Source organism: Vigna angularis, chromosome 7, assembly GCF_016808095.1.
Source record: "Vigna angularis cultivar LongXiaoDou No.4 chromosome 7, ASM1680809v1, whole genome shotgun sequence".
Taxonomy (NCBI): domain Eukaryota; kingdom Viridiplantae; phylum Streptophyta; class Magnoliopsida; order Fabales; family Fabaceae; genus Vigna; species Vigna angularis.
Genome location: NC_068976.1, coordinates 4,663,567 through 4,687,166, shown reverse-complemented (window position 1 = coordinate 4,687,166; position 23,600 = coordinate 4,663,567). Strand labels below are relative to the sequence as shown.

The 23,600-nt window shown below is 34.9% G+C and overlaps 3 protein-coding genes across 4 annotated transcripts; 1 reads left to right on the top strand and 2 right to left on the bottom strand.

The window, feature by feature from the left end:
• Positions 1-3,232: 3,232 nt before the first annotated feature.
• Positions 3,233-6,041, bottom strand: LOC108337180 (rust resistance kinase Lr10). Its single transcript, XM_017573647.2, has 2 exons — positions 5,150-6,041; positions 3,233-5,057 (listed from the first exon to the last, which is right to left on the bottom strand). The coding sequence occupies exons 1-2, from the start codon at positions 5,907-5,909 to the stop codon at positions 3,967-3,969; spliced, it is 1,851 nt and encodes a 616-aa protein (XP_017429136.1). The 5' UTR covers positions 5,910-6,041; the 3' UTR covers positions 3,233-3,966.
• Positions 6,042-6,141: 100 nt separating this feature from the next.
• Positions 6,142-14,513, top strand: LOC108337432 (LEAF RUST 10 DISEASE-RESISTANCE LOCUS RECEPTOR-LIKE PROTEIN KINASE-like 2.1). Its single transcript, XM_017573958.2, is given in 5 exon segments — positions 6,142-7,395; positions 8,045-8,086; positions 8,746-8,769; positions 8,957-9,816; positions 9,818-14,513. Coding segments are annotated over 5 exon segments (2,076 nt in total). The 5' UTR covers positions 6,142-6,563; the 3' UTR covers positions 10,136-14,513.
• Positions 14,514-18,644: 4,131 nt separating this feature from the next.
• On the bottom strand, positions 18,645-23,188 carry LOC108336195 (acetylornithine aminotransferase, mitochondrial). 2 transcript variants are annotated; one of them, XM_017572542.2, is made up of 4 exons: positions 23,075-23,188; positions 21,850-22,333; positions 19,799-20,233; positions 18,645-19,414 (listed from the first exon to the last, which is right to left on the bottom strand). In XM_017572542.2, exons 2-4 carry the CDS (start codon positions 22,288-22,290, stop codon positions 18,887-18,889), a joined length of 1,404 nt encoding a protein of 467 aa, XP_017428031.2. In that variant the 5' UTR covers positions 22,291-22,333; positions 23,075-23,188; the 3' UTR covers positions 18,645-18,886. The 2 variants fall into 2 exon arrangements, with proteins under 2 accessions (XP_017428031.2, XP_017428032.2); XM_017572543.2 differs by having other exon boundaries at positions 21,850-22,336; positions 23,075-23,166.
• Positions 23,189-23,600: the final 412 nt, after the last annotated feature.

Here is a 23,600-nt window from a genome sequence, read left to right as displayed (position 1 = left end):
TATGCAATCCCTTTTATCCATTCAATTAAGTTTTCCCGAGAAGAAAAAATTTCATTTGTTGTGAAATTATTCGTCAGATCTTCATCAGCAACCTCATTTATAAATGATGAAAATTCTGATAACATGGTTTCAGAATCCATCCAATAATGATATTCGTCCATTTAAATTATAATCACCTATAAAAAAATAAAAAATTAATACAATAAATTTAAAATTTATAATTACATTATAAAATCAAAAACTAATACAATAATTATACAATTATAAATTTATTAACAATATAATCTAACTTAAAAATCCACCAAGTTAAATAAACTTAAAACTATATAAAAAATTATTAAAAATTTTCATAACAATTTTTATATCTAAAACTTATAAAAATTAAATATTTAAAATTCATTTTTTATATTAACAAAATTAATAATTATAAAAATAAAGTTAACTCGTTTTATTAAATTTTTATATAAAACAAACCTACTTAAATAATATTCATAAAACAACAAGCAAAAATATGAAAAATTCGTAACAATTATTTTTTAACAATTACGTATTATCTAATTATATTATAAATTCATAAAAATTATACATAAACTTAAATATAATAATAAAATAATAAGTAAAATAACAAAATAAATGAATGGCTGTCAAATATGTTATGAAAATCTAATATATACATGATTATTGTTCCATCTTCAATTTTTGAAATAAATGTTAATCGTAATAATTGAATAACAAGCACTGTTACAAATAATATAGACACTGCGAGAAAAAATTTACATCGTGTAGATAATTTTGAATGTGGAAATTCGATATATATACATATATTTATTCTAAATTATTTTTATTAATTTTAATAAATTCAGAAAAAAATTTATATCAATTAAAAAATATCTAATTTTATTATAGACTAATACAAAATCATACATAATTTTAAAATTCATTATAAATTAATAAAATAATTAAAATAATAATATAATTAAAGTTTTATGTATAAAATTAAACATGTATCGGATATTGATATCCGAATCACCATCGAATCTCCAAGTCTGATTCCTGTTCATTCGGTTATTCTTATTTTGTTTTAATATCATATGTAAAATAAAAAAATTAATTTAAACTAATAAAAGAAATATTAAAAATAAATAAACTAAATAAGGTAAACATACATAATATTTAATATAATCTAAGTTAGAGTATCAGATATCTATATCCGAAATTTCCTATAATCGGATGTCCACATCCGATCTGCATCCATCAGATCTCCACATCCGATTGGCATGCATCGGCTATCCGCAGTCGATGACTTCATATCGTTTTTTCGTTTTTCCTTCAGTTTCGGTAGCATGCAAACAAATTAACGAAAATAAAATACATCTCCATCAATAACATTCCAACCATGAAATCTATCTATGCACACAGATTAAAAACAAATATTAACCTCTCTCTACAGCAAAAGCACAAAGAAGACAAAGGCACCGAAACTGCACCAACACAAAGTCAAGCTGCCGATACACCACTCCAAAGTGCACACTCGAACAATCCTTCTCTTTAGACAATACTCAATCACTCTCAAGAGAAAAAATATTATCAAAGAGCTGTGAAGAGTTGTGGAAGAGCGTAGGGTTTCTTTTATAAAAATGAAATGGGATGCAGGAGGTGTAGGATGCACGAGGTGTAGGGGTGCAAGAGTGAAGGGTGCAAGGGGTGAAAAGGTACAGAAGGCAAGAATGCATGTTTCTTGATTGGTGGAAAATGGAGGTGGAGTCAATGGTGGCACAAAAATTTTTAATAATCAAAAGATTAAACTTTTAAACCACTTATTAATTAAGGGCATTTTAGGATATTGGAGGTGCAGGATGAAATGCTTGAAGGTGCAGGATGAAACACTCAAAAAATGTGATAACACGGGGTGTTTAACATTCAAGTTTAACTTGAGACAAAAGAGAAATTGTTGTATTTTGCTCAAAGTATGATGTTAGGTAAGTATAGTCTCTTGTGAATTGTAGATCATAAGTACATGCTCTCAGAATGAGATTCTTCTAAGTATTGATTTTAGAGAGCTTACTTAAATAAGAAGTTCCAGAATAATGATTATAGAGTTGTTTTATGTAACCTAGTGCTTGGCTGAAGAATTATGTTGTGAGATCTTAAGAAGAAAAAGGTAAGGGAAATTAACTCTATGGCTAACTTTATGAATGTGTGTTCTTGTTATGTTGGATGATACTCTCTCTCATACGTAGATAGCTAACTCTATGAATGTGTGTTTTTTTTTTATGTTGGATGATATTATGGTAAGAGAAGGATTTAATTTGTTATGTTTGAAATGATATGATATATATGTATGCTAAGCTAGGACGATATATTTTTGTTATCTTGTTTTTTTTTTCTTCCTCTCATTTGTTTTTCTTTTTAACTTTTTTTTTCTTTCTTTCCTTTTTTTTATTCTTTTTTCTTTCTCATTTTATTTTGATGCTTACAAACCTCTTTAGGTGATAAAGAAATAAGAGTAAATAAGAGTGACTTTGTGATTTTAGTAAACAAGTATATATTTGTTCGTGTAACCATTATGTTGAGTTTTTCTTTTCTTTTTTTCTATTAAACCGTCACGATTTTTCAAGCAACCTATGATTAACTTCTAAAGAAACTACATGACAAATAATATTGTCTACATACTTCTCAATTGAAAATACAATCTTTACTTGTTTTTTAACCTTTAACTCTCCTTTCTTGCTTAACCATTGTAGATTATATGGTCTAGGATGAGGTTTAGTTTCTAAGTTCATTATGGTCATTGATTTTGTGTCGATCATAATTGTGCAACTTCTTCCATCTATGATTAGTGAACACAACCTTTTTTTCCATACAATAACTAGAAGGAAACATATTCTTTCTATGACTACCCTCATTTCCTTTAGTAACCGTTGAGTGCATATTTATGCCCTCATTTAATCTTTAATCTTGAATTCTTAATTGGTTTTTGTACTTTAAAAGAATATCTTAATTAAGATTTGTTATAATTTGGTTTATTGATCATGAGATACAAAAATATGTAAACAATAGTTTTTTAGTTGGATAAATGTTCTTTCTTTGGATATTTTGAGGTGTGTTAATGCAAATGCAGTTAGGTTAAGCTCGTAGAGGTGTGAAAATAAATCTCGAAGTTCTCAGAATAAAAACGACCTGCCAGATTTAAGGACAAATCTTTCTGAAGATGAACAAGATGATGACATAAGGCCAACCATTGAATCTCCTATTAGGAATTTGACAAAGGAACGATCAATCAGGTGGAAGAATGCTACCAAGAAGGGAAGAATACATGCAATTTCCACTTGGAATAAAGGAGATGAAGCAAGCATGGTCGCCCAACACAAGATTTAGCTCGCCCAACCAAAGTAGTTCATGCTCAGTGACCAACAAAGGATGCTTAATGTTCCTTGAGTAGCTAGAATCTTCCTTTGCTGCGTCAACAGATGATTGTTCAATAAACAAAGTTAATTCTTACAATAAATTTAATGACTTACCTTCTTACCTTAAATATGTATTTATAAATTTTAGATTGAGCTTTTAATTAACATCTGCCTAATTAGGATCAAGAGTTGCTATACATACTTTACTTATAAACATACTTAATTTGTAAATTTGATCAATATTACGAAAATTATTGAGAGTAGTCCTACAATAAATAAATAAAATTAAAAATCTGACAATTGCATAAATTGTATTTGTCAGTAAAAATGGGTTTGATTAAATATTTTTAGTTGGTCTTACTTTATATAGAATAACCTTTATATTGAGTTAATTCAAACCCAACAATTTTTTTATTGTGAAAAGAAAAGAAAATGCATTTAAACACTAGTTTGAATGTAATGATATTACATGTGGATTTTCTTTTTTACAAATTAATATACTATTTTCTACCACTACGCATACATCAATAAAATAGTGAGGGTAAAAGTTGTTATTCCCTCATTCTTGAATCACATCCAACTCCATAGGACGTCTTGTTGAAATGAGTCTACCAGTAGAAGTGGAGGACGTTGAGTGAAATGGGTTAGGAGGAACAGTTAACTGGTTTTCCTCTGCACTTTCTAACATTTGTATGACAGATTTTATGGATGGTCTGTTCACTGGCTGCCACTGAATGCACCAAAGTCCAACAATTGCCAGTTTCTTTGCAATTTTAACTTCACCTTCATCCTCAACATGGATATGGATATCTCCATCAACCAGGTTATGGATCCAATCCGGGTACAGAACATTAAAATTTTGTGCTGAAGATATGTCAACATTCTTCCTTCCTCCAACCATTTCCAACAATAACATTCCATAACTGTAGATATCGGATTTATAAGACACATTTCCAAAGTTTCTGGAGAAAACTTCTGGTGCAATGTATCCCAAGGTTCCCCTTGCAGCTGTCATGGACACCAAACTAGGATTCTTTGAACACAATTTGGCTAAGCCAAAGTCAGAAATTTTCGGGATGAAGTTTTCATCGAGTAACACATTGTGAGGGTTGATGTCAAAGTGAATAATGGGACGATCACAACCTTGATGAAGATACTCAATCCCTTTAGCAATGCCATGAGCAATGTGTTGCAGCTTCTCCCAGCCAAGAAAATGGTCCTTGTCATCCGGTGGAAATATGAAACTCTGTAGCGAACCGTTTGGAAACAAATTGTAGACAAGAGCCCGATGGAGTCCCTCAGCACAAAAACCAAGCAAACGAACCACGTTGATGTGGTGAATTTTTCCCATAATTCCAACTTCATTGATGAAATCGTTCCCATCTCCCTCCGTATTATTGAGGATCTTCACAGCCACGAGAATCTCATTTGAAAGTTTTCCTCTAAACACAGCTCCATGAGCTCCTTCCCCTAACTTTTCTTTGAAACCACCAGTGATTCTTTTTACATCAGCATAGGTAAATCTTGCAGGCTTGTCTGCTCTGTAATCCTCTAGAAACTTATCCACTCTAGCTTGGTCTTCTTCTTTCTTTTTAAAATGGTGCACCATCTTAAACACTGCAATAACCACCAGCCCCAAAACAATAGAACCTACAATAGCATAGGGAGACTGGATTAAACAGAGAGAGAGAGAGAGAGAAAATTAGAAATAAGTCAAGTAATGTCATAGAGTCTGGTCTCACCTGTAGCAGTGAAAATAGAATATTTGTGAATGTGAATGTGTCGTTTGGGACTGCAGTCTACACATTCGATTTCCGTTGTGCTGTTCGTCTTCCATTTACATCTATTGCCTTTTGCTTCGCACTCACCACAGTTTGGTTCGGACCATCTCAAATTCAACCAATTCCTCCGCAGGTCAGATGCCGAGGCCTGCGAAATGATGTTGAACATCTTGGAACAAGATGTTAGGTCCAATTCAAGGACACTTTCGTCAGAGTTAGAAACGTAAGTCGGACAACGAATCATGTCTTGCGAACTCGAGTATGTCTGGTCTCTGTTTCTGAGGTGTGGAAGTCCAAGTGAAGAACAATCGAAGAAATTCAAGTAGTTTGTTTGTGGTTCATATGATGAACCAAGTTGGTAAGGAGGAATCGTAAAATTGTTGAGGTTTAGAAACTTCTTCGGAAGGCAATTTTCTGAATCGTTCAAGTAAATAATCTGAAATTTGTAGTGTATATCTGTGACACGGAGTTTTACTGTAGGGTGAAGAAGCATGGTCTCCTTATTTTCACTACAATATACACACAAACCAGGAGAATCACATGCATCTTTCATCCCCTGGACGAGTTGGAAGGGAAATCTAATAGGCGGTTCTTTAGACCCACAATTAGGCAATTCCGAGCACTCTTTTTCACCGCTGCTACTTACAATAAGCAAGAACATTAACAGTAGTGTTATCAATAAGGACTCACCTTGGAGAGGTAGCACACTAGACTCCGCCATCCCAGAATTGCAGCTGCTTTATCTCTTATGGGAAAAAGAGAAAACGAGAGACAACCAAACTTGATTTATCTTTGCACTATTTTATATGTTTCTTTATTACTATTTACAGTCACCCTAGGAATCCCGTTAGAAAGAAAGAATCCAAAATCGCAGTTTTTCGTCAAAGTCTACGTCTGTGTTTTAAGTGTTATTGCTGAATTTTCCAAGGAAGCAACGTAGTCCCCTGTTCCAAGTCTTCTCCAATCTTAAATGCGATTTGGAATACAAGGCCCACTTGTGACTCTTCAACACGTATATTGGTAACTTCCACGAACCTACTAACTGATAGCATCATAACTGATAACAGGATCAACAATAAATTCAATAAATCAATTTTTTAAAAGATAGACTTTGATACAGGTTAAGAAGAGAAATTTTAAGCATAATTCAATATTAAAAAACTATTTTGTAAAATGGTTTGTGGAATATTCTATATAATATGATATTATCTTTTTTCAATTTCTTTCTAAAACGTGTTCATATCTCTTGCATTATTTAACATTGTTTAGTAACATTAGCCTAAATAAAAACTCGATAAAACAAAAAGATACCACCAAAACAAAATTCATCAGGGCGAGTCTCTGCCTTCATCGTTGAGATTCGAGAAGGAACGGTATGTGGAGAGAGAGTGCGTTATTGGTGATTCTGCTGTTTCGATTTCAGCAAATTTCTGCTACAAAGCACTATGTTCATTCGTGTCTCCCTTCTTCCTGTGGCAAAGTCACCAACATAACGCATCCATTCCGACTAAAAGGCGACCCAGATCGCTGCGGCGACCACAGGTATGAGCTCGCCTGTGAAAATAACGTTACAATTTTATCTTTGTACTCCGGAAAATACCATGTGCAGGCCATCAACTACAATAATTTCACAATCCGAGTGGTTGATCCCGGTGTTCGGCAATCAAATTGCTCCTCCATTCCTCGCTATTTCTTGTCTCCATCCAATTTCAGTGATACCTATAATTACCTCGATATTGATATGGATGCATACCAAATTACTCAAGAACGATCCGAACCTACCTATTTTAATCATATAAGAATGTACGAAGTTATTCCAAAGCCGGTTTCTGAACATGTAGTTTTCATGAATTGTAACCATTCCGTGAGTGACAATGGTAAGTACGTAGATACTGCTCCCTGCGTGAATTGGCACTCCAAAGGTTATACATATGCTATAGCTGGGGACCTAATATCCGAGGACTTAGAAGTTGGTTGTAATGTAAAGCTGGTTACTCCCACATCTTGGTGGGGTTTGCGCACACCTCAATATTCCTACAGTGAGATGCACAAGGCACTAGCGTATGGGTTTGAGATTTCGTGGATGAATCGCGCCTGCAAGGACATTTGTGCAAATTCAATGGATAGGTCCTGCATATGGGACACTTCCGGGAGGGTTGATTGCTCGCCCAACTGCCACAGGTTCCTGTCAATTTTGAGTATATGTGGTAAGAAAGTAAATATACTTCATTCTATATATTATGAATTTCTTGTGACCATTGCGAAATTTAAGATATGAATGCTTATGCTGATAGATGTACACTCTTTAAATTTAAATTGTATATACCTTTGGTACTGTTTATATAGATTTTAACTCAAATTATGCTGTAATTTAACTAATATATTGTATTGGTTTAATCAAAGTATTGTGATCTTAAAAAAATTAAGATATCATGCTTCTATGTTCTAATTGAGTGATAATTGACTTTTCATATTATTACAAAGTTGATGATATGGAATTAACTAATAGTTATACTAATTTAGTCAAAATATTACACTAATTTAACGAACTAGTAAAAATATGAAATAGGTGTATTTTTGTGGAGGAGTACACTTATAAATTTTTTTTAATATTTGGTATAGCCCTTTATTATGTAATTATCATTTAAAATATTCAACCTACGTATATTAAATTTTATTCCTTATTCTCTATAGATAATCATTTTCGTAGACAGTTCTAACTTCGTAAAAAAAATATTTACGCTTAATTAAATTGATTTCTTCTTTAATTATTGATTTCAATTGAATAAAAATTATCTCTTTTAATTGTTTTGTGATAAAAGGAAGTCGGAAAATGATATTTTGTTTCACTTTCAGATGGCACGCCAATATGGTACCAGCTTTTATTATATGCAAGAGGTAAGAATTTTATCATCTTAGTTTGTTTACCTTTGCTTCATTTAGATACATACATAATAGCATGAATGGATTTTATTCTTCCCAACTATCATATTTTTTTTTTTGGATAATTATCATATTCAATAATGCGCTGTAAAACACTATGTAACTTCCACTTCATTACCTTTAACAAGAACCAAATTTTATGCTTCACAACTTTCATATTATATTTTTTCTTTTTCGATAACTATCAGAACATTATGCACAGTAAAAAATTTATATGTAATTTCTAATTCATTATTCATGTGATAAACTCAATGCACACATGTTAATGGCCAATTATACGTAGCCAACTCAAACGAGGTTGTTAAAAACCTATATCAAACTGATCAGTATGCAATTACATTAAGTAGTCATAAAGTTTTTAGCATCTACAGTTGTTCCATTAAAGTTATAAGTCCTTAAATACATGTAGATATTTCAATTCTTGGAACAAAATCGTTCGTTGGTGTGTGTGTGTGGATATTTCAATTTAGGAAGTGTGTGTCAATTTAGGAATCAAATTGATGTTTTATTTAAATAACGTGATATCTTACTCACTGCATCTCATGTCAACATTATAATCAATCAAACAATTATTTATCATACTATGTATTCACTCAACTTAATTTTTCTTGCAGATACTATTTATACTGCCTGGATAGGTCAGTTGCTCTACTTCTATATATAGTATCCATGCAAAAAGTTTTAAATAAATTGGAATTATTATTTACTTTTGATTATATGACAGTCTCAACCACTTTTCTTCATCCAACTTCCAAACATTAACAATTCATTGCACTTGCCCATTACTTATTAAAACATGGTTATTTTTATTATATTGACTTACAGGTCTGGTTGAAACATTAAAAGGACAAAAAGAATTTGATGGTTTCGGCAACAATAAATTAGGTTTAATTATTGGACACTACGTTTTACCATCCTTCTTGCTAGGCAAATTTTTTTTTGGGATGACGTTATTTATTGCACTATTGATATACAAATGGAAAAGTCGGCATTTGTCCATGTACGAAAATATTGAAAATTACTTGGAACATGCCAATTTGATGCCTATCAGATACTCATACAAGGAAATCAAGAAAATGACTGGAGGTTTCAAGGATAAATTGGGTGAAGGAGGATATGGTTCTGTGTTTAAGGGAAAGTTGTCTAGTGGACCTTATGTGGCAATAAAAATGTTAGGTAAATCAACAAGTAATGGTCAAGATTTTATCAGTGAAGTTGCAACTATCGGAAGAATTCATCATCAAAATATTGTAAAATTGGTTGGATTTTGTGTTGAAGGATCAAAACGTGCTCTTATTTACGAATTCATGCCTAATGGATCTTTGGATAAAATTATTTTTTCCAAAGATGGAAATATACATTTAAGTTATGATGAAATATATCATATTTCAATTGGAATAGCTAGAGGGATAGCTTATCTTCATCATGGGTGTGAGATGCAAATTCTGCATTTTGATATCAAACCCCACAACATCTTACTAGATGGAAAGCTCACCCCAAAGGTCTCGGACTTTGGATTGGCAAAATTATATCCAATAGATAATAATGTTGTTACAATGACAGGAGCAAGAGGAACCATTGGGTATATGGCTCCAGAATTATTTTATAATAACATTGGAAGAATATCTCAGAAGGCTGATGTTTATAGCTTTGGAATGCTTCTTATGGAGATGACAAACAAAAGAAAAAAACCTAAATCCACATGCACAACATTCAAGTCAATTGTATCTTCCTTTTTGGATTTATAAATATATTGGAAAAGAAAAAGATATAGATATTGAAGATGTCAAAGAGGAAGAAAAGGAAGAAGTAAAGAAAATGATTATAGTTGCACTTTGGTGCATACAATTGAAACCAAATGACCGTCCCACAATGAGTGAAGTAGTTAAAATGCTTGAAGGAGACATTGAAAGCTTGAAAATACCTCCAAAGCCTACTTTATTTCCAGATGAAACAATGTCAAGTGACTTAAGCTTCACTAGTTCTTCTAATTCTTCCATGTAAATTGCACTTAATCCTTATAATTTATTGGTTTAATAGTTCTTTTGTTTCATGTGACGGTTTTTTTCTTCATTTATCCCACTGTTTTGAATGCTTTAAATTTGTTCTCAAATTTTTATAGTATTTTCTATCGAATTGATGATAATGACATGCAATGCAAACAATGAATAAAAAATGACGATGAATATTTGAATTGGTTATCAATTGTTCAATTTAGTCCCATTTTACTTAAATATTTGTCAATTTGGTCTCAATTATGTGTGTTAATTTGATACATAAAAAGGATATGGAACATAATATATTAAACAAAAGTCGTAATAGACTGACCAATAGCTTTTGTTTCATTAATCACTTAGTAACGTAATGTGAACATAGTCAATCACAAAAAATAAGTGTTTGATAGTCAAATGTTGAAAAGTATATAATCAAATGACATAAACTTTCTTTCCAATAATCTTTTACAAACTACTAAGCAGTTTGCCTCTTAATATCTAATTTCTCCCATCTCATTGGTTGACTTAATTGTTGTATGGATTCCTGCATTGGCTAAAGTGGTGCGCATGATGAATGTGTCAATTCCTTAGTTGGTTATGGTGGTCCATGTGATGCTTGAGGGGATTGGTCAGTTGGTTGTGGTGGTTGTGATGGTAATGAGGATTGTTGAGTTGGTATTGTTGGTGGTTATGATGGTTGTGGGGATTAAGGAGTTGGTTCAGTTGGTGGTTTTGATGGTTGTTTGGATTCAAGAGTTGGTTCTACTATTTGAGGATGCAAGGGAAAATTATTTTTGTTGTGGCCAACTATACGACATATGCTACAATTTTTTTTCTATGGCCACCTTTAGTCATTTACGACTCATCTCTTCTTAGCTCCCAATGCTCTAAGCTTCTTTTTTCTTTGGTTTGCTAGACAACTTTCTCTTAAATGGTGGGAGGACGTCTAGGAAGGTTGTTGTTTTCCATAGCAGGTGGTCATTCACAGGATAAATGATGGAAGCACATGTCTCTTCATACGTGGATCGTTTGAAATAACTTGGAATATAATTTTCTAAGTCTATATTTAAGAACTCCATTGCTGCAATAATCATAAATTCTTCTATATTGTTCTTTAAAGGAACCTTCAACTTGACATGATGTCATTAGCCTTATGTTGCGTGCTTTAGAAATTGTAACATTTACAGGCAAGGCAAAATGGGTAGGTTTTTTTCCTCGGTTGTGAATCGAGGAAAATCGAGGCAGTATGTCGGACTCTACTACCTCGGTTGATGAATCCCTTTAAGCTATCCTTCAACTGTATAGTCCCATACTTATATAGTCTCTAGATCCCTCGCATCCGGTGTATGTTTGATTCTCTGATACCACTTGTAACGCCCCGACAACTTACAGGGAATATTGACTGCCCCCACATCATCACCATGAGGCTTTCCAATGTGCTTTGTCCTCACTCGCACACTTTCCGGGAAAGCTTCCCAGAAGGTCACCCATCGCTAAATTACTCTAGGCTAAGCACGCTTAACCGTGGAGTTCTTATGGGTTAGGCTACTGAAAAGCAAATGCATTTTAGTGATATGAGTAGTCAAATCAATCCCTTTAAGCTATCCTTCAACTGTATAGTCCCATACCTATACAGTCTCTAGATCCCTCACATCCGGTGTATGTTCGATTCATCCATGTGTCCCTTCCACTGGAAGCCTGCCAGGAGCCGCTCCTTGTTTGTGCCCCTTGCACTTCGTGCCTCTTGCACCGACGATCACTCCCCGCCCTCGTCAGTGCCCGGGTGTCACACGAAACATGAACCATAGTTGGAGTAGAGGAAAAGGAGGTTCGTGCCTTCCTCATTATGAGGCGAAACGAAACGAGAAGAAAAGAAAAAGATGAAGATGAGTGCTTCCCCCTTCTTGTGAAGTCACGACATAGGAGTGAAAAAGAGAACAAAACATTGCGCGAAGAGAACCCCAAAGGTTAGAGAGAGCAGCGGCGCAAAACTTAAACAAAGGCATTATGTCTAAAAGTGCCTCTCTTCGCGAAATTTAAACCTAAACGCATGTTATTACCTCGGTCCGTGGGCAAACCAAAGCATAAAACGTGAACGACATCGCTAAGAAGGAACTGGGGCAATAGAGGTTACCAAAATGTATTTCGGAACGTTCGGTTTCAAAGGATGTGTGCCTGTGGCAGGACATACTGCCTCGGCCTGTGGGCAAACAGAAGCATAAAATGCGTACAACATCGGCTAAGAGGGAACCGAGACAATAGAGGTTACCAAAATGAATTTTGGAACGTTGGTTTCAGAGGATATGTGCATGTGGCAAGACATACTGCCTCGGTCCGTGGGCAAACCGAAGCATAAAGAGCCCACGACATCGGCTAAGAGGGAACCGAAGAAATAGAGTTTACCAAAATGGATTTTGGAACGTTCGAACTGCCTCTGTTCTGAGCAGTGTAAGGATTCAGAAATTCAGAGAAAGTGGAAGACAAGTGTATGCAGCTGATTGAACCCATCGGTTTTTGACGGTAGTATATAAAGGATTTTCAAAATTTCGTGCCACTCTCCTATACATGCACTTCTTCTCTCCAAGTTTTTGAATTTCATTTTCTCCTCATTCTCTCTAGAAATTCTCACGTTCTCTTCATCTGATTATAAATCAGGTCGTGCCTGAGCTTTCCTGGTGTCAAGAGCTTTCTTTTGAACCGATCAAGTTGTTGTTTTGAGCTAGTAAGTTCATCCTCTTCTTAGAAATTCTGTTTTCTGGCACATGCAAGCCAAGTTTCTGGTTGCATGTGTTTATCATCTTCTTCTCTTAAATTCTGATCACATTTATGATATTTTGGGTGGTCTATTTCCATTAATCGGTGAACCATATGTTTCTAGAAATTTTGGTGGTGAGCGAGTTTCTGCAACTGTGAGTTTTCGGTCTAGTTAAGAGGTAAAAGAAGCTAAATAATTTAACTTGTATGTTTATATGTTTGTAATGAATTGTATGATTGATTGAAATGCATGTTGAATTTATGTTTTTGATTGAATGTGAGGAATGAACTCATTGAACTGGATTTGAGGAGTATTATGCAGAAAAAGTGTTCGACCAATATCAATTTGAGGAAGTGAGAGGGTGAAAATGAGAGTTAGAGGTTGGGAGTGGTTTTTGGCGGTAAGGTGAGTTTGAACAAGGGTATTGTGACCTGTTATAATCATTAAGATGGTAAAAAATATATAAAAGTGGTAAAATCTGATTTTGGGTTCTTGAGTTGAGTTTATGCAGATTTCTGGGTGGGCTTTTGGGTGAAATTAGGTGAAGGAAGGTTAGAGATGTTTAGGTATCCATAGATAGGTTTGAAGGGATGTAGAAATCATGTTTGGAAGATTAGAAGTTGGAAAATATTGAGTTTTGGGTAAATTCTGGTGTTCTTCGTAATTCTGCAGAATTCTGCAGAACGCGAAGTATGCGCTGTTGACCGCTCGACCATGCGCTGATTGACCGTTTGGCCATGTTCAGGTACTCGGTCATTAACTGGGTTCGGTCTCTTGGGAGTCTTACCCGTTCATGATCGTTCGGTCTTAGGTGAGTGGGTAGTTTCTTAGGAGCGCTCGGTCTTATACTAGCAATTATGCTAGTGTTAGCGCTCGGTCTTATAATAGCAGTTATGCTAGTGTTAGCACTCGGTCTTATACTATCAGTTATGCTAATGTTAGCGCTCGATCTTACACTAGTAGTTATGTTAGTGTTAGCATTCGGTCACACCCTTGGGTAGTGAGAAACCATTCAGTCTCCAACATTCACAAGGTTCTGGGTTGTATGATTGATGATATGATGGTTGAATGATATTATATGTTAAATGATGAGGAATATATTTTAAGTATTGTGGAAGAGAATTCCAAGGTGGAATGTCTCGTGGATAGTTATTGAATTGTAAAGTATGAATGTGGATATCGTGCTAAGCTGGTGTTTATCCTGATATTCTATGATTGCTCATTCTCAAGTAGAGAGGAGTAACTCATGTGTGAGAATGACAGTAGGTCCTTTAACCTCAGAGTATCGAGATAATTTTCACTGGACTTACCTTGTGGGGTAGCTTGATGGGTGTCTTGTTGTTTTACCACCACAAGTGCAAAAACACCTGTAGCTAGACATTCATATAATCTGGATGGTCAAGTCAGGTGTTATTTCTATGCATGATTATAACGTTTGGTCATAATCACTTGAGTATTCGGTTCGTATATGCATGCTTGTATTCGGTTTTGGTATGTTGTAGTGTTCGGTCTTGCATTGTTTGGACTTGTGTGAAATGTATGTATGTGTATACAATTAAATTACATTTGCTTACCTTTATTTCCTGTTTTGGTCCATGTTTCCTGTTCGGTTCTTCTTTTGCAACGATCACCCCGTGGGTGTGAGCAGTTGGAGAGGAGCTCTAAGTGGAGCAGTCCTTGGAAGGAGAGGACCCCTCGGCTTAGTACAAGACTGCTCGGTCTTGTGAATAGTTTTGTATGAACCGTTCGGTTATGATCCTACCTTAGTAAAAATCGTCCGGTTAGGTACATAGTTTTGGAATAGTGTAGGACTTTTGTAAAGTTTTAAATTTTATGGTTATTTTGTAATAACTGTAAGGTTAACTTTATTTTTCCAGTAACTATTTTATCATATTATTAAATGATGACACCTGTATATAGTTTTATACTATATTTTTGGGATGTTACATTAATGGTATCAGAACAGTTCTTTCCTTAGGAATCCTGTAGGTTTTGAGTGTGCCTTGTTTGTGCTTGTGTACTCTTAGTTATGTATAGTGGTTGTCTTTGTCTTCTTGAGCTAGACTGATGGCTTTTTCTCTATGTGTAAACAGAAGATGACAAATAGATCTCCTCCTTCTCCACCTTACAATCCTGATATGTCCAACGTTCTGAGAATGATGGAATTAATGTTGGAAGCAATGCAAGAACAAAATATTGCATTAGTTCATCAACATATCGTAGCTCTACAACAATTGGATGCTGCTAGGGTGTCAGCTGAGACATCCTAGAGGCAATATTTGGATTTAATGCTAAGTGGTCGGGCTACAACAAGTTCTTCTTCCACCAATCATCCTCAAGAGTGTAGTTTGGAAAATTTTCTTTGACACCATCCGGCCAAGTTTGATGGCAAGTGCAGTCCGGATGAAACAGACCAGTGGTTTCGTGACATGGAAAGAATATTTAACGCCAAGAGGTGCTCGGATGACAACATGTTGGCCTATTCCGAGTACTTGCTGACTGAAGAAGCCAATCATTAGTGGAGTAGCATGATGATGCTACTAGAGGGCAGTGGTACTCCCATCTCATCGGAAATTTTCAAGAATAAGTTTTATACCGAATACTTTCCAAACAATGTTCGGTTTGCCAAGGAAGTGGAATTCCTATAGTTGGTTCAGGGAAACATTTCGGTGTCTGAGTATGCCGATCGGTTTAAGCATATATTCAGATTCCACACATTGCCATGGACGAGGAATGACCGTGTAGAACGTTTGGAAATGGATTGAGAGGGGATCTCAAGTTGATGGTTGCCGGTTTGTGCATCAAGGAGTTTCCCTCTTTGGTGGAGAGAGCCAAGGTCTTAGAGAAGACCAAGCTGGAAATGGAAAGTCAGCAAAGGCAACAGTAGAATTTTGGAGGACCGATGTCTTCCAAAAGTGGTATCGGTCCTAGGAAGACTCCTTATGTTCGGTCTTCTTCTTCAGGATTTAGAGGCCAGTCTTCAAGGCCTCCAGTGCCGCACGATCAGCCAAACTTCTCGGGGAATGTGAGGTTTTTTACTTGTGGAGGTCCACATTATCAATCAGTTTGTCCTTAAAAGAGCAGTATTAGAAGATGTAATCGGTGTGGAGGTATGTGTTAGTGTTCGGTCTTGTGTGAAATGTATGTATGTGTATACAATTAAATTACATTAGCTTACCCTTATTTCCTGTTTTGGTCCATGTTTCCTGTTCGATTCTTCTTTTGCAATGATCACCCCGTGGGTATGAGCAGTTGGAGAGGAGCTCTCAGTGGAGCAGTCCTTGGAATGAGAGGACCCCTCGGCTTAGTACAAGACCGCTCGGTCTTGTGAATAGTTTTGTATGAACCGTTCGGTTATGATCCTACCTTAGTAAAAATCGTCCGGTTAGGTACATAGTTTTGGAATAGTGTAGGACTTTTGTAAAATTTTAAATTTATGGTTATTTTGTAATAACTATAAGGTTAACTTTATTTCTCCAGTAACTATTTTATCATATTATTAAATGATGACACTTGTATATAGTTTTATGCTATATTTTTGGGATGTTATAAGTAGTATCAGAGGCAGTATACCCGTTCGGCATCGGCTAAGAAGGAACCAAGACAATAAAGGTTACCAAAATGGATTTTGGAACGTTCGGTTTCAGAGGATGTGTGCTTGTGGCAGGACAAAATGAATTATAACATTCAGTTAAGAGGATGTCTGGTTCTAGCAGGAGATACTGCCTCGGTTCTGAGCAGCAATCAAGGCAGTATATCTGTTTGGCATCGGTTCTCAATGAACCGAGGCATATAATGTCGCCACAACTACGAAAATGCCACCGCATTTTTATACGCTTCGGTTTTTGTGAAACCGAAGCGTATATAGCGCGTTAAAAAGCTTGTTTTTTACTAGTGCATTCACCATTTTAATGTTGAATTGTCTATTGCGAGTATGGGTATCAACAATTTTCCCTAATTGTCAAGTTTTCATGAAGGAAAAAAAGCACAATAAGTTATCCATGGATACCTATGTTGGGAACCCATGCATTTCACACTTATCCTATGTTTAACATTCTTCACAAACTTCAAATTCCTCCCTACAGTGACTATATAGCTTCGAATAGCCTCCTTGAAGTCATGCTTATCTGTAAAGATTGTGCCAACTTCCCATTTATACTTTCCCATTGACTTTTGCTTTTTAAATGTGCGAAAGGGACCACAACTTTGTCTTTCATCACATTCATCCTCACTTCCAGTGCCTTCTGGACTTAACAAAACTTTAGACTCCCATTTATCATCCGATAACCCGTTGGCATGTGCTGTTGCTTTGGTATCACGTTCTTCAGCCCTATCTTTTTCATCACTTTATTTTGCATTTGCATAGGCTTCTACCTCCGTAGAATCTTCTACATTGTTATGCACATCAATATCAATATCTACATCAATATCTACTAGTCCTTCACCCAATGCTCCTTCATCCACTACATTTGCCTCCTCCACTTGCTTATCATTTTGACTTGAAGTAACATGCATATGTACTTCATCCCCTTTCTGCACTTGTACTTCAACCTCTCTCTAGAATTCGTGCTAACACTACACCTAACACTTCAACCTCTCTCTACACCTCCACTTCAGCCGCTCTCTACACCTACAACTCAGGCTCACTCTACACCTACAACTAAGTGTCATTGTGCACCTCCATTTCAACAGTGCCCTCAACTTGTAATTCTTCTTAACCCTCATTTTTTGAACTACATTATCACCTACAACTTCCACTTCAACCTCAGCCTCAACATTACCTTCATCACCACCCCTAAACTCCACTTCAACATCTGCCAAATCACCAACATGACTACCCTCTCCACTCTCTAAAGGTCCATGGCATAGTTGACAACCTTCATTCAATTGATTTTCTACAACTTATGGCTCATCCACATCGTGGACCAAAAATAAGTGAACTTGCCCATAATAATTTTCCACGTTTATCATATTCATTGCAACCCTATCATCATACAACTTATGCATCATAATTTCAATACTATAAAAGAACTCCTTTAATTCAATATAGCCCACATCTTTAAGGGCATCTACGACTTCAAAATAACTCCATTTGCCGGGGTCAACATTCCAATAAGTTACTTCCCTACCAATATATTTAAAGGGAATCTCCTTTACCAAGGTTCCATCATGGTAGACCACAACTTCAAACCTCTTGTCACACGTCCTAAATCTAACTCTACAAATGGAAACCGACAACAAGGGACCACTAAAAAGGCTTAAAGTAAACTAAAACGCCTTTCACAAAAACCACTTTCAATTACCATCATTCCAAGTCACCTTCATTTAAGTTGTCACGTATATGAACAACTTACCCCATTTAGTAATGACTAATGTAGGCAGTGTGTGATTAACGATTTAGACGTTATTATAGAAAATGACCAAACTGAACAAAAATTACAAAAATCGAAACCACTTTGAATGCCGAAAAAAATCAATAATTACTTTAAACAAAACTTATGAAGATAGAGACAAAAATAGGTCTTAGCCATTCCTTTTCCTAATACGAAGATAAAAATAGTTTTACATTTTAATCATTACATGAAAAATGTTTAGAATTGAATTTTGCTATTTACTAAAGTTATAATTGTATTGAATTTGGTTCATTTGTTTAATATATTGTCTATTTTAATCTCTGCATAAAAATAGTCATTTTCTTTTAGCCCTGTATTTGACATATTATCTTTTGTTATATCATCCAGATAAATCATAGACAACTAACATCTTTTACAAAAGGAAATATATAGTTACATTAGGAACTAAGAAGATTTTACAATCATTATTGCACTTCATACGAACCATCTCATCTGGCATGCATTACTAATAACATAGTTGAAACATTCTTATAATGGAAACTTCTTCAATGAAAGGGAATTAGTGAGATTGGCATATGAAACAACTACTCAACAATACCCAATCAAATAAGTTAACTTTTGCTTGCAATGTCAATCCTCTTTCTCCTCCCTCCTAGTTATCAAGAACTTGTAAAGTTTGGAACAAAATGTCCACAGCCTGCTCGATCTCCTTCTCTGATATGATCAATGGTGGCACAATCCTCACTACATTTCCTTTTCCAGCAGTTAACACTAATAGGCCAGAATTTCGACAAGCATCAACAAAGGGCGTGGCAGGTATATCTAAATCTATTCCTATGATTAGCCCAACACCACGAATTTCTTTCACATGTTGGTTTCCTCCCAACTTCTGGTTGAGTAGTTCTTTGAAGTAGAGACCTTTCTTAGATACAGATGACAGGAAATCAGGTTTTGATATTTTATCGAAAACAGCAAGAGCAGCACTGCAAACAAGAGGGTTTCCTGCAAAAGTGCTTCCATGATCACCGTAATTTATAGAAGAAGCAACTCTCTCCGTCACCAAAACTACTCCAATAGGTAGGCCTCCAGCAAGAGGCTTTGCAAGGGTCATCATATCAGGGAAGATACCATATGCCTCATGGGCCCATAAAAACCCTGTTCTACCTAAACCACATTGAACCTACAAAATCACAAAAACCATATAGTTAATAGAATAGTATATAAAACCAAAAACAACACTTAAATTAGCTATAATTATACCTCAACATATGACACCTATATTCTGTCACTCTATGAACAACATAATTCATGTGACAATGTCATTCTTCTCATCATTCAACCAATAACATGGCAAAGATAGACCAACAGACCATTTTTTGGGTCACATTGTCATCAACATATTAGACAATCTTTTCCAAAGCAAGTTTGAAATAAACTGAAAAAAAAAAAAACGCTTAAAAGTGAAAATCAAAGGAGTATGGCATAGACAAATTTAAGTTTAAAAGTTTAGGAACACTAGGCATTACCATTAACAGTAATATATCAAATATTAGATGCATGATACCTCATCAAACACAAGAAGTGTCCCTGTTTCATCACAAGCATTGCGCAGGGACTGTAGAAATTCTTTTGTGGCACTGTAAATTCCACCTTCTCCTTGGATGGGTTCCACAAAAACTGCAGCAATCTTGCCCTGCTTAATTAATTCTGTTGCAGCCTGAGCATTTCCATACTCTAAAAAGGTCACTCCAGGCATTATGGGTTCAAAAGGTGTTCTATATTGTACTTTACTTGTCAAAGCAAGAGCACCCAAGGTTCTCCCATGAAAGCAGTTACTAAAAGCAATGAACTCTGTTGCTGGCTCCTTCGCATTAGTAGTTGTTTGTCTCTGATGTTTTCTTGCAAATTTTATAGCTGCTTCATTTGATTCTGTTCCAGAATTTGAAAAGAACACTCGATCAGCAAAAGAGGAATCCACAAGACGCTTTGCAAGTTCTACCTGCAACAATTCAAATATAATTATAGAATGCAATGCAAAACCAGACACATAACCTGTTTCTACAAGAAATGAACCAAAGTAAAGCATAATGGAACCACTATGAAACAATTACAAATAGGTAGATAAAAAATAAAGTTATAATAAAGACATGTCCAATAATATTAGAACCATATACTTATTAGATAAAGCATAAGTTGTTTTCTTTCCTTTTCATAATATAGATGCAATAACAGAATGACATAATAAAATCAAATGATCAATGACCATGTTTTACTCTAAAATCTGCAAAGCACAATAAATAATGAAATCCCCAAACCAAATGATCACTGACAAATCTATTTCCATTTGTCTAACAAATATAAAATCAAGGACTCATAATGCCAGATTAACTGGCATTTATGCAAACATATATGGGATGGAAGAAATTTGATAATGGGAAACTACAACACTCTGGATTCTATGAACAGTAGAGTATAAAATTGGAGAGATATAAAGTAATCTTTTAACACCTATGAAGACTAATAACTGAGGATTACTCGAAGTCCTTCATATTGTAAACTAAAAAATATAAATACAAGGCTTATCATTATATCTAAATTATCCTTCCTTCTAAATTGAAGGGCTGACAACATTATGTATGTTTCATTGGGAACTTGTTTATCATTTTTATATATTGGTTTAGTTTCCCTTTCCCTGTTAGAGTTCTAGACAATTCTAATTTACAGAATTACCAATCAAGTAGGCACTATACTCTAGGGCTTAATGCCTGATAACAACAACTGGGTTTCCCTTCAATTAACTAATGGTACAGTATAAAACAGTAATCAATCCTGAAAATTAACTTTCTCACAAGCTAAGGTAGGAGAGTCACATAGTGTAACCAAGGGACAGCTGCCAGTCCACAATGATAAAGAGCATGAGGCACCAGAGTTTGTTAGGTCCAATAAGCTGTTGGTGACTATTCCTGCACGATTGAAGGACTGAGGATAGTATTTATCAGGAAATGAGAGTGGGGAAAAGGGGCAGACAGAATGATACTGCTATATCTCTTCTACGGGCTCTTATCTCTGAGATCCCTTGTTTTCTGTTGATTTGTATGTATTCCTAGTGACTATTTCTATTTCAGTACTAATAACACTTTTGAGAGGAGGTTTCTTCACAGCAATCAAAAACATAAATTGATGAAGTGAATCAGTCTCATACAAATAACCAATTGAAATCACAAGAAGGAGAAGCAGAAGCAATTGTACTTTGAACAATGAAGAAATCACGGAAGACTTGAAGAGACTAGATGGTTGAAGAAAAAGCTGTAAGTACCATCTTAGAAAAACTGAAAAGGGAGAGAATTGAACATGAATTGAATCTTTTTATTATTGTATCACACTTAGAACCATGAGTACAACAGTATTTATAGATGTAGTTTACTACTAACTGTTATAAGAACTGACAGTTGTACAAAGTAATAAAATAGTTTACATGTAAACCTGTTGCAGTACAAAGAAAATAAGAAGTTGTACAATACATTTGTAAACCAAGCAGGTTAACTACAGTCTGTATACTAACACATACATATGAAGAAATTGATATAACTCAGACATATAGTAACATGCCCAAACCTGAGGTATTGTGTAGAATACATTGCTGGTATGAGTAAGGGTGGCGGCCTGTTCAACAACAGCTTTTAACCAATCTACATCACCATGCCCCAGAGCATTGACAGCAATCCCAGCACTCAAATCTAAATATTCTTTTCCTTCAACGTCATACAATTTGCAACCTTCCCCCCTCTCAAGTACCACTGCTGTTCTTGCATATGTCCCCACCAAAAGCTTCCCCTCCATCTCGATCACATCCTTAATTTTCGCCAATTTTGCCTTCCCAGTGTTTGGTGCAGCAACATCCACATTAAGACATGCCCTCACAACACTCCGACCTCTGATCTGAATACCGGGACTTCTTCCAATCAAAATGCTCTCTCTTGCCAAACTGAAAAACTGCCTGGGTTTGTAACATGGTTGAGAAATTGAATGGTTTGGAGAAATGTGAACTGTATTCATTCTGTTCAGTTAAGGGAGAGATTGTTCCACTTTTTCTTTCCTTCTGCTGAAACAACAATAAAAATTATAAGAAATAAAAGATCAGCTTGGGATAGAGTTCAGACTTCAGTCCTCAAACACTCCACCATGCGAACAAAGAATTTGCAGGTTACCTATATTCAAAACAAAACGAATACATTTGCAACTGAAAAATCCAAAGCGCATAAAAGCACAAAACCAAATCAAGATAACAATTGAATTCAGTGCAAGACAAGATTTGCCAGCAAAAAACTGAAAAGCACCACAGCAAACCTATACTAGGGTTATTTAGTCCCAAAACTTTTCTTGTGTGCAGATTCTTCACCAAAGTCATCAACTTAGGAAGCACATATAAGTAACCACTGCCATCTAACTAATCTATTTTCAATTTTAACCTTTTAAGTACCATTAAATAACACAAAATTAATTCACAATCAAGCAAAACCCTCTTCTCTGAAAAAGATGTGTTGAAATAAGCCAAACCAACCCAGTTTCAAACCAGATACCACAAAAAATTGAAGATTTTATCAACCAAACAATTTCAAATCATAAACACTGGTTTTGGATGAATAAGCACTTGAACACCCGCATCATCTGATTTTTAATCTAACATGCTTTCATCACCGAGCAAGTCACAGATTCCCACCTTTTGAATACACTTTCAAATACTAACAACAATTTTTTATTTTGTTTTCGAAGATAAAATACAATAACAAAAAGTTATATCAAAACTAGATTCGAGCTAAGCAAAAAGTACGAACAATACCTTGACAGTAAAATCCTAATGTGAAAGTTTTCAACTTGGAGACACTGAAGAGCCGTGCTCATTTTAAGTGTGTGATGAGAAAGAGACGGACCAAAAAAAAAAAACGTCCACTACAAAAAGTCCAGTTATTACTAACAGTAATAATAATAATAATAAAACCAAATTACACCAACAGTTTGAAATTTCTAAATTATACTTATACTTTTATGGATCTGTGATTGTAATAATATTAAAACTTAAGAAAATGGTCATATGATAATTAAAGATTTTCAACAATAGTGGAAGATATGTGTAGAATTTGAAGAAAATAAAAGTATCACAATTTCTTGTTAAAATAAGGTTTAATAAATCTTTTCTTCTTATTTATTAGATTGATTCAGTATATTCTCTTTATTTCTTTTGGGTTCAGTCAAATCTTCCTTTTCTTAAAGTTGATCTAGTTTGTTAAATTGACTATAATATAATATCTGTATACATCAGGTGTGAGATGTAATATTCTTAATTTTTTAATTTTTTTTAATTTTTA

Bases quoted from the DNA above. Each gene is read 5' to 3' on its own strand.
- LOC108337180 (XM_017573647.2), bottom strand. From the start codon at position 5,909: ATGGCGGAGTCTAGTGTGCTACCTCTCCAAGGTGAGTCCTTATTGATA. The intron at 5,058-5,149 runs GTGAGACCAGAC...ATGCTATTGTAG, and splicing joins TTCTATTTTCACTGCTACAG to GTTCTATTGTTTTGGGGCTG.
- LOC108336195 (XM_017572542.2), bottom strand. From the start codon at position 22,290: ATGAATACAGTTCACATTTCTCCAAACCATTCAATTTCTCAACCATGT. The intron at 20,234-21,849 runs GTTTGGGCATGT...GAATTGTTGCAG, and splicing joins TATTCTACACAATACCTCAG to GTAGAACTTGCAAAGCGTCT. The intron at 19,415-19,798 runs GTATCATGCATC...GTGATTTTGTAG, and splicing joins CACTTCTTGTGTTTGATGAG to GTTCAATGTGGTTTAGGTAG.